Source organism: Netta rufina (genome assembly GCF_964035555.1).
Source record: "Netta rufina genome assembly, chromosome: 3".
Lineage (NCBI taxonomy): Eukaryota > Metazoa > Chordata > Aves > Anseriformes > Anatidae > Netta > Netta rufina.
In genome coordinates, this window is record NC_140125.1 from 4,602,462 (window position 1) to 4,613,400 (window position 10,939).

Below are 10,939 nucleotides of genomic sequence, written 5' to 3' on the forward strand. Positions count from 1 at the left end.
CTTTGGTGCAGGGATGGAGCCGTGCTCAGTGGACAGGGGAGCTGTGTCTTCTCTAGGCTTCGAGAGGTGGCTGCAGGTGTCCTTGGGGCAGTTGTGGATGTTTTTTTTCTCCTTCTCTATCCCTGCGTGCCGTGGGGAGGCGGCAAGTCAGGCAGCAAGCAGTGTGCTTCCTTCTCCCCCTCTGTCAGGGCTGGCGGATGAGCTGCCCGTCCCTCGAGCCACTCTTCGTGCTGCAGCAGTGTTGGTTCGTGACTGTCTGTATCAACACCATGGGCTGAAAATACGGTGCTCTCCACTGGCTCGAGAAGAAAGGCTCGTGGTTAGTTCCCTCCATCAAAGAGTGCCCTGTTCTACACAGGGGTCTTCATTGTGCCCACGAGCAGGGCCCAGCACAGGGTTTGCCTCTGGCGCTGTGGGAGCATGGCCTGGGCATCCCTAACATTTCGCAGGCAGTGCAAGGAGATGCTAGATTTCCATTCATCTGATTTTTTTGTAATGTGGTATTACGGGGTTGAGTCAGATTTCCTGTGCTTTCTATTCACTAAAGAGTTGCATATTGGCATTGGATGTTTTGTTGATCTACTTACAAGAGAAAATGGATGTGCATGTTTAGTGATTGCACTTCTCTGCCTCTTATCTCTGTGGCAAAATGTACGGAGGATATTTTGTGGTTTTTACCTGCTTCGGACAGTGCTTTCTGCAGCCCCATAACCTGCACACAGGACACATTAGGCTCAGAGGAAGGAATGCCCAAAGCTTGCTGTAGCCTGGGCAGAAGGGCCAGGCAGGGGCAGTAGGGAAGGCTGGCAGTGTAGGATGAGCAAAAAAGTCAATTCTTTGATGTTGACCTTGTGTAGCCTTGTTTATTCAGAATGATTCACGTTGTTTAAAGTCAGTGGAGCCACGACTTGATCCCTTCTGGCTGATTCAGTCCCACTTCCACAGCTTCACTCCTTGATAATGAATGAGGAGATCTGTCCAAAACGCGTGGGCACGTGGGGTGCCTACTTTGAGTGGCTGAGTGCAAGTGCTGTGTGGGGTCAAAGAGGAGGAAGGGAACAGGTTTCCGCTCCTGTCTTCAAGGTCCTGCTCAGGGTCCAGATGTGATCTGGGTCAGGCAGTGGTGGAGAAGGGAAACTCAGGTCAAGTTTTGCAGGAAGGATAAGCGCTGCCATACTCCCCGCTGGCAAGCGGCGGCTCTGATGGATAGGTCTGAAAAGCACACTCTTTAGTCTCCTAAGGCATCTTGTTTTCAGACATCACCACATTGGCAAAGTGCCTCTTCCTCTTGTTTTGCTTCGCTGCCTCAGAAACTCATAATGCAGCCAGCAATGCTGCAATGTCTGCGGACTCGAGGGACCTCGGGAGGAAGAACAGACCCATGCTCACTCTGGTGCCGTTGGAACAAGCTTCCTCCAAAGAAGGCAGAAGCTCTGCCACCCTTGTGGGGTGGCCTCACTGGGATGAGAAGTCCCTGAGCTGCAGGATGGGGCTTCAGGGCTGCAAAACTTGCCTTACTTCTTAAGAAAAGCTTATGTCTCTTATCAAGGACAGAAGCAGGTAATCCAGAGGGCAAGTGCTAACTTTCAGTCTCCTACCAACGTGTTGAGAACGCTGCTTAAAGCGGTGTGTGCACAACAAGTTCCCCATCCTCACGAAGGGAGACAGAAGTGTGCTGCCTGTGGCGCAGAAGTGGCTGTGGAGGAGACGTGCCTGGAGGAGGTCCTGAGCTCTTGACAGCAGCACAAGTCACAGGATTGTGATTTTCTCAAATTCAAGTTGCTTTAGATACACAGTCTGCACCAATTTTCCCAGCATCTTCATAACAATATTTATATTTTACAATTCAAAATTGCATAAAATCTTTGCTGGCCCCGGAGTCAGTAAAAAATAAAATAAAATCAGAATGCTTTGACTCATTAAGAAAACCCCAAAGCTGACTGAGGGAAATTCTTCCAAACCAGAATTGCTCCAATCTGCTTTATTACCCCTTTTCTTTCCTCTTTCATTTCCTTTCCCAAAGTATAGCATTAAGCCTGCCCAGTCACCGACAGATCTATAAATCCTTCCCAAAGAAGAGTCCTAATTCTCCCCCAGAGATCACAGCAAATTGGTAACAGCCGCTGACCGGGGGAGCTGCGGGACGATGCAGTGCGTGCTGCTCAGCCCGGGCTGAGACCCCCGGCTCACGCCGCAGCCACTGCTTGCCGGGAGGGAGGCTCCACAAGACAAGTTTATGTACCAAGGCGGGTTTCATATTCAGACTCAAGATATCTTTTCCGTGGGCTTAGCACGTGTAGCATTCTATGTTTTGCATTGCTTTCAGGGTTTTTGAACAGGTGAGGTTCAGCCCTGCAGTCTGGGTGCAGAGCAACGCTGGGGTCGAGCCTACTGTGCTCAGTAGCTGCGATGTGCCCGGGGTTGTGCCTCTCCCTCGGCGCTGCTGCCAGCAGCACGGCGCTGCTTCCAAACGATGTGTCCTGACCAAGTCCTGCGCGGCTCACATAGTTGTTTTGGACAGGGGAGACGGGATCTGTGAAATTCAGCCTCATGCCATCTCTGTTCCCTTTTTCTCCCCCATCCGCCTTCATCCTTCCTACTGTTTAGATTCCAGACACCCCCAAAGAGAGCGTGACGTGCTGTGTGCTGCTCAGCAGGGCAAATGAGTGCACGTGGGGGCACTGATTCTGATCAGAGGCTCTTTCCACTGTCATTAGTTTCTTTCAGAAATGCATTTCCCATGTGTTCCTGCAGGAATTACTGCTGCATTATTTTTTAATGTTTCCTGCGGTGTTTGATTCCGTAAGAAAGGGAAGTTTCCTCTCTCGCTTTGAAATGTTTGTTTTCTTATCCTTTACCTTTCTCATTTTCTAAACCCAAATCTGCATGGAGAGTGACAGTGAAGGATGCCCTCAGAAGAGCAGGTCAGGTTGCAAGCACCTCGGCAGCAGCTGTGTGGGTGCGGGTCTCACAGCGCTGTCGGAGCTCAGCCTGTTCTTAGCATCCACCGGAGCAGGCAGCTCGCTCAGGTTACCCCCCGGTCACTCCAGGAAGTGCCTCGCATCCTGTGAAGCACAAGGTGACTGAGCTGCAAGGGTTCAGGCACCTCGTGTTTGTGTGGCGGTGTCCTGCAGAACCCTCCCAAGTGGTCACTGGGAAGAAAAAGCCCTTTGGGTTGTCAGAGCTTGGTACAAAACCACGGCCCAGGTGAGGGGGGAACACTGCCCAGGGCAGCCAGAGCTGGGGGAGGAGTGTTGCCTGCTCCCAGCTCCTTCCCCGCTCAGCTGCGGCTGTGCTCGCATTGCAAACTCTGCAGCACTGTTTAAGAAGGTTCTGTGACTTCTGTGGAAATAACGACCTCCAAAATTGTCGGGCTGAAGTTAAACGTTCTCAGAAACCTTTCTCTGGCATCAAAATCATCTCTCTGAGCCTCACAGTGCTTCTGTGAGGAAGCATACTGAAATTGTATTGCTATGCCCAGATTTTCCAGGTAGATGCCCTTGAGGGCCAGAGTGTTTGAGAGATGCTCACCAGCGGTGCTTGAGCTGCCTCTCGGGGATGTTGGTTACTGTGGCACAGAAAGAGGGTGACTTTGGAGTAAAACATGCCGTCAGTGCTTCTCAGCATTATAAAAAAAAGTGACGTTTTAATCGGTTACCAACCCTTTTCTTTATTAAATAGTCTTTAATCTTTTGCGAAGGATCCCATTAAGATGCCAGGAGGGGCGGAGGGGAGTTACTGCTCAGCAAACGAGCCAGCTAGCATCAGTGGACATGGCTCAGCCTCTCAGCAGTCTGAATCAGTGGTAAATGCTCTGAAGGTAACGCCTCTCCGGTACAGTCCATGCAAAACGTCGTGTCTGTTACTCAACTCGTGTCGTATTGTCCTGGCAACATTCCTGTGGGCACCACTGGGATGTTGCTGTCATCAGCGGGATTGTTTTTTCTGTTTGTCACTCATTGCATCTGTGGGCTGTGTGTTCCTCGGGGCAGGGGGCCGGCCGTCACCACGGGGGCGATGCCAGCTGTAGCTTCTCTCCGAATCACTTGCACTGCCTTTGTTGGAAGATGAAAGCGGTGTTTTTCTGAATAAGCAAGTCTTTTACTTCGTCTAGGATGCATACTTGTTCTCCAGTGAAGTACTATGGGTTGTTGTAACCCGTACAGAGAAAACCTTTAATGCAGACATGAAGCCAGCATGCGTGGTATACTCATAACGATAGCAGAGCTTTGGGCTGAAGGCCATGCATCATGATCCCGAGGTCTCTGTTGAAATTTCCGTGAGAGCAGCTGGAATTATTCTGAAGTCAGGGTTGGATTGCCCAGACCTAGGTTGTTTTGCTACACAGCAATTAATGCAGACACTCAGAGGGGCAAATTCACGAGTTCTTACCTATGACAAACGTGAAACTGTTGCAATTAATGACACTACAAAAGCTGTTCTGAGATGCAGTGGTTCAGCAGGTGATGGCAATCACCACCAGGCTGAGTTCACAGCCCAGTGCATGTGCCTCAGGCTCCCCTGGGGAGGGATCCAACCCCCTGGCAGCCTGAGCAGGGCTCTGACGTGATTGTTTTCTGGTGCTTCTCGCAAGTCTTCTCACCTGTGTTATCATCATTTGCTAAACTTGAATATTCATTTGGTTAAGCAGGCGTTACTCCCCACTTGCACAGACATCGTAGGGACATGCTGCTTACTAGGAGGACAGAGGTTTGCACTCCATCAGGGAAGAGCTGGAAGGGGCATCTGTTGGGATTCGCTCTTTTTTTTTTTTGGAGCTTTTTGGAGATGCACAGAAGAGCTCAGTAGTACTGCTGACTCGTCTGGACATCCACTTGTGTGGATGGTGATTATCTTCAGGTAGCTGGGTGACGTTGCCTTTTCCATGAAGCCTGTGGACATAGGTTTATGTAGGTGCCCTGTGCGCAAATCACAGCAATCAGATCCTTTCCTGTAACATAAAACCAGGGTGCAGGGCTTCACCACAGCCTCCTCACCTCTGTTAATCCAGCATCTGAGCGGGGGGAGCAGTGCCAGCCTCACCCCAGCCAGGAGAGGTGCGACCCAGCTCCCTGCTGCTGAGCAGCGCCCAGCGTCCTGCCTGCACCTCCCATGTATTTCACCTGCTGTTGCCTAGAAAAAAAAAAAAAAAGCCATGCCAAGTAATTTTGCCAAGAGAGCACATGTATCTGTTGGAAAAAGCCTTTTGTAGTTCTCTTAAAATGCCCATTGGCAAAGGCACTTTGCTGAATGGAACATTTAACAACATGCTCTTGACAGCCTGTAATAGCTGGTTAGTGGAAGTGAAATATTTGAACAATGGCTGATACCTTGCTTGCTGAAATGGATTGATAAGAGGTACATGGAATTTAGTTCAATATGATGTGAAATCTCAGCTTTTAGTTTGCTAGGAGGTATTGCAGCAGGCAGAAATAGATATAAATGATATGGTTATATTTGAAATGGAAAGCGAGCTGTCAGCTAAACAGACTGCCCGACCTGCCCGTCCTCAGCTAGCGAGGAGATCCTGCTGTTTGCTGGTGAGGCACGGGGGCTGGATCCTACCTTTTTGGGGAATGCAGAGCTGCCACATACTTCAAGCAACTGAATGAGATGCATGGGGAAGAATGAGCCCAAATCAGGAGCTGGGTTTTCTTTACAAATGTGGCTGGTTAGATTCTTGGGAAAAAAAAAAAAAATGGTGGGGAGGAGGAAGATGATAATTGTTACAAAACTTCGGTGTTAGTGCAGTCTCCTAATGCACAGCAAGAAAGGTAAAATCTTAAAAGAAACAAAAAAACTTCCATGTAAATCCCTCATTGCTGGAAGCAAGGCTGAAAGAGTGCAAAGAGCCAAACAGCCCGTCTGGTAGAGGCTCGTCTGTGACCCGATCCGTCACAGAGTGCTTGAAAGAAGAAATTCCCTGAGTCTCACGCTGGGTCTGCGACTTGGCCACCTTCCCACGCTGCCGGTGGCTGTGGGATCGTTCCCTGTGTGCCAGCGATACCGCCAGGGATGGATTAGCAGCCGTTGTGTATGGCAGGGTACGTTTCTCTCTCTCTTTGCGAGTTGTGCACGACCAAAGTGCACGCTTGTGTGTGGGGATGTGCGTGTGCTATTCCGTGTTCTTCACGAACCAGGGTCTGTGTTGATGGAGTGATGCCAGACATCCTATCGGACTGCCCCGATAACCAAGGGCAAAGGCTTAGCTGCAAACCTCACATCAGGTTTTCCTGTCCTGCGTTCAGCGTAGCCTACTGCAAGCTCCACTGTGCCATCTGCAAATTAACGGGAGGTGTGGTTTAATCAGAGGCAAGGTCTGAGGCTAAGTGTAGGAGTTGCTGCAGAAAAGCGAGTGTCCTGTGATGCCTGGGAGGTCAGGCAGGAAGATCTAATGATCTCTCCTGCCCTGAAATGCAGAGTACTGTAATCAGCCTAATTATCTTTAAATGCAGTTGGACAGTTACATGTGCATGTCTGTACTCAGGAAGGACCTGTGAAAGCTTAAATACACTACTGCTCTTATTTGTGGCTGAGAAACAAATTGCTACAATGCCTTTTTTCTTTTTTAAAACATACCCTTGTCTCGGAAGCTCAGGAAAACATAAATCAGCAGGTTGGTAAAGACGCTTCTCACTGCCTCCGTGAGACAGAAAAAAATGTGGCTGGAGAAGTGTGTGTGTAAGCTTAAAGTGTTTAATTTTGTATGCCATATTGAGCCTGGGAATACCTGAAGATACAAAGTATTTTTATTCAAATGCTGACAGCAAGCCCTTGAAGTTTTCATATGGAAATCAAGTCAATTACTGTTCTAGTAACGCAATTACTGTTTTAATAGGAACACAATAATTTTAACACCTTGGTCTGTATTGATTAGAAAATTCTATGTGTGATAATGTATTAGGGATAAATTACTGTATGAGTCAGCTGACCTGAATTTATCCTTCAGAAGAATGAAATTTGGCAAACATGAAGTCTGGCAGCCTCAGTTTCCCCATGTGTTTAAAGGCCCGTATCTGTTGTCCATGCTATTTCTTTGCAATTTATGGGTAAAAAGCATTTTTTAACTAATACATATTTAATAGTCTATAAAAGTTCTCAGGATATAAGTAAAGCCACTTCTAAAATGCTAGTATGCTAAACTTGACATTATCAACTCATTTTTGAAAATCCCAAATATATACTTGTCCTTCTGCCTTGTCCCTTTGTTCCCCAGCCATCCAAGGCTCTGCCGCTGGCATTGAAACGCTGCCTTTTCTTCCAACTTTATGATCTAGGTCCGATTTGACTATGGGTATATTATTAGACCTTTAAAATAGTTGGTTATTTCCTCCCTGGTTTTGCTTTTTCTTATATTCATCTAGTCTCTGTTAAAAGAACAGTGGAGTTGTGATGAACTAATTATAATGTTTCTTTTCTCTTTTGCATCCTCATTACAGTTTCTTCCAGTTTGTAGCTCGCTGTTTTGCCCCAGCTTCATGTGCTGCGGGTTTTTGTTTGCATGAAACGTTTGCCACAGCATCGCTTTGCCTGTGAAAGCACTGGAATGATGACAAGTTTCATTTGGGGCTCCATAATTTTGGTGCATAGTCTTCGTGGGTACCAAATGCAATTTGGATGCATAACTCATGTTGTGTGGTTCTTTATGAACGTTTTATCAAGATAATGGCTGTGGGAATTTTCTCCTCAGGACGTGCATATGGTACTTACACCACCTCATCACGGCTTATTTGAGAATGTTTTTGCTTTGTATTTATACACTTGCAGTGTCCTAGGAGAACATAGCAATGTATAGGAGCAGGCTTAGAGGTAGTTTATCATGTGGTAGTGAGTGTGGAGGTACTTCCAAAGCACAGGGACGTCTGGATTAAGTATGGAGAGGGGATCTTTGTCATTTTCCTCAGGAGACTGGTAAGTTTTGTTCACAGGGCTGCTGAAGGCTCACTGGGACTGGGGGCCGAAGGGAAGATGGGATATGCTGTGTGGGGCTGGTGCAGTAGCTGGGCAGGGGAGTCAGGGAGCCCAGAGATCCGCACAAGTATTTAATGCAGCACATGAAGTACTGCAGCCATCAAACGCTGCCGCTGCCCGCGGGTAACGTGGCTGCTCCCATCTGCAGTTAGGGGGCAGATTTCCACCTGGCTTCCAGGGAGATTTCTCCATCCTTTCACTTTGGTGTGTTGGAAGGAAGCCAGAAGTGAATCACCATGACGCTGTGGAGAACGTCATAGCTATCCCTTGTTCAGGAAAGGCTTCTGCTAAAATATTGAGTGAAGTCTTTGGTACTGAACTTTATATTCTGTCAAAAGTATTTAAAACGCATTCAGGAATGCTCAGGCATTACATTTTCTCTTGAGTGCTTGCAAGCACAAAGTAATTTCATTAGTGCTGCATGTGACAAGTCAGTGTTGAACTAGTGAGCTGAGAAGAAAGCAAGCTTATGTGCAAATCCAAAATGCATATGCAACGCGGAGGCCAAACAAACGTGTGTGCAGGTGGCAGCAATATGTCCAGATATCATGCCCATGCAAAGAACGGTACATTTGCTAGCACAGAAGGGGAGTTTGATGATAAATCTGCAGAAATTTAGCTTATAACACCCCGTGTTTCTGAAAAGGAGGCAAATAAAATTACTGTGATGCCTTCGAGATCCAGGTCTCTTTTGCACAGGGCAAAAGTGGTTGTTGATAAAGATTTCTGTTTCCTACTCACAAAAATGGCACGAATGTTTCCTTTGACCCCACCTTGTCAGTTCTGCTTAAGATATCAGCTTTTCAGGGCTGTCTTGTATGCCTTTGTCCCTTCCTAGCAATCAGGGGTCACTTGTTCAGCTGGAAATAAAGAACTTTAAGAAGTGTCACCTTTTAGTTTATTTTCATGTCAGCATGAGCTGCTTGGTAAATATTGCCTAATGTTTATTGACCAGGAAAATTGTTGAAAGGCATATCTGCACAACGTGCCTTCTCACAGAGGCACTCAAGTGGCCTTACCTTTCGGTTAGGGGCTAGGAGCGTCGGTGACCAAATGTCAGAAACTCCTGTCTCATCAAAGCCAGCCACAAAGGGGTTGCTTTCCCATCCCTTGCACAGAATAACAGTAGGACCTTGGGGTGGTTCTGCCTTAACTTGACAGCTCTAGGAACTGGGGCTCGTGTCTTTTCAGGGTGTCAGCTTCCCAGGATCCAGCTGCTTTGCGTTTGTTCAGTGCCAGGGAACGCAACCTGTGTTTCACTCCTTGGCTTTAGGCACTGTTAAAATACACGTAATTAATGACAATGGAAATCAGTTTTTGCTTTTCTCAAGATCTTGTAGCGTTGCTCCAGGGACTGAGTGGTTTAGTAGTAGTTCTACTTTAGCTGGTTGCTAGTTGATGACGATTATTAAACAGAGGGAATGTTAAATTGCACTGCGCAGCATGGCGGTGGTCACCTCGGCTCCTGGTGGCCCCGGAGGAGGTGCCTGCTGATACAACACGAGCTGCTCATCCTCCTGCTTCTCATTGGTACATCTCTTTTTAAGTCGTTATAAAACACGTTCCAGAATTCCTTTTTGGTATGATTTCTTTGCATTTTTAATTCCATAATTGTGAAGTGGGTGTTATGCAGTCATGCATGGGAGCAGATGTAAGAGGAGGGAAATCTTTCTAACAGATAGGCCCTGCTAAGAAAAAGGTGGGTAACTTTTACCGAGTGGGAGATCTCATTTGGACAAAACACACAAGCATGTACGGGACAGTGACCACATGCACAATTCCTCTGGGCTGGAGGAAGAACGAATGAAAACAGACGCTTTTAAAGCCATGCTGATTTTAATAGAACAAGTAAATCCTTTGTAATGAGCAGAACTTCTTTGTGCTTATTGAACTGGCAATGTTTAGACTCCTCTGGACTGAGTTTTGTGCTTCTGAATTGTGTTCTGCAAGAGATGTGGCTTGGGAAACGTGGAACCAAGTTTCAGTTGAGGCCTGTAAATGCCCTCAGTCTTGTGTCTGAAGCATAAAATACCTTGGTGATGCACGTGCTAGTTCATTCGTCTCCATTTCTAACCATTTTTAGAGGCATGTGCTTTCCGTGTTCAGAAAGAATGTTGTATCTCTCGAGAAACACTTTTCCTGGTCCGTGTCCCTCCCCTGTCCCTACATGTGCTGCATGGTCTGCGCAAGGAGCGCGGGGCGCCTCCGCATGCATGCCTGGATCAACGCCGCGTGCCGCACCCGGTGCTAACGGGCTCTCTTTCTGTCCCTCCCTTTAGGTTGTGTGGAGGAAACTTGGAGATGCTGCAGGGTCGTGCCCTGGAATTAGACAACATTTGTCAGGAAATCAGTATAAAGGACCTATGTAACAGGCCCCAAGCACATCCTCTCTCTGAAGAGAAAGAGTTCGATCTGCTGGCAAGAGACAATGACCTGACTGTGTCCCCAGCGCTGTCCCAGCTGGTGACGGGGTGGCTCCATGCGCTGCACGAGACTTCGCTGGGAGCTAGTGGAGATGCTGCACAGAGGTCTTTGGAGGAGCTGGGTTTGCAGTGCCCCCCAGTACTGCTGTTTCAGTGTACTGGCTAGTGAACTGCTGCCTCGTCATTGCAACGCACCACATTTAGAAGCACTGAGGTATTTCCATTCCTAACTAAATGATAATTGGGATTCTGCAGGAGTTAAATAAGTTATTATTTTCGTTAGTTACAGTGAAACTCTGGTAAATCTGAACAAATTTTCCACTAGATTTAACAGAAATTTTCCACCAGACTGGAGAGACATTGATAAACTGTGCCTTTGGTCCCAGCAGTTTTGACAAAGTCACTTCTTAGCAACTCACACTTCGGTCTGTAAAGTATCTAAAGTATCAGCTAATGGTGCTTAGGCTTAGACGATTTACAGCTGGTTCTTTTTTTTTTTTTTTTTTTTTTTGCTTTGGTAGACTACCTGCCTTTGGAGGTGCTAA

The 10,939-nt window shown here is 47.3% G+C and overlaps 1 protein-coding gene across 2 annotated transcripts in view; it reads left to right on the forward strand.

Moving 5' to 3' along the window:
• The window catches only part of CCDC85A (coiled-coil domain containing 85A), a gene marked incomplete at its 5' end in the record, with an annotated part of 75,597 nt that extends 64,859 nt beyond the window's left edge, over window positions 1-10,738 (forward strand). The window contains 2 exons of one of the 2 annotated variants that reach the window (XM_084284350.1): window positions 3,701-3,820; window positions 10,251-10,738. In XM_084284350.1, coding sequence (XP_084140476.1) covers window positions 3,701-3,820; window positions 10,251-10,340 — 210 coding nt within the window. In that variant the 3' untranslated portion in view covers window positions 10,341-10,738. The remainder of the gene's footprint in view (window positions 1-3,700; window positions 3,821-10,250) is intronic. The other variant, XM_084284351.1, reaches the window with a different exon arrangement.
• Between the last annotated feature and the right edge of the window lie 201 nt (window positions 10,739-10,939).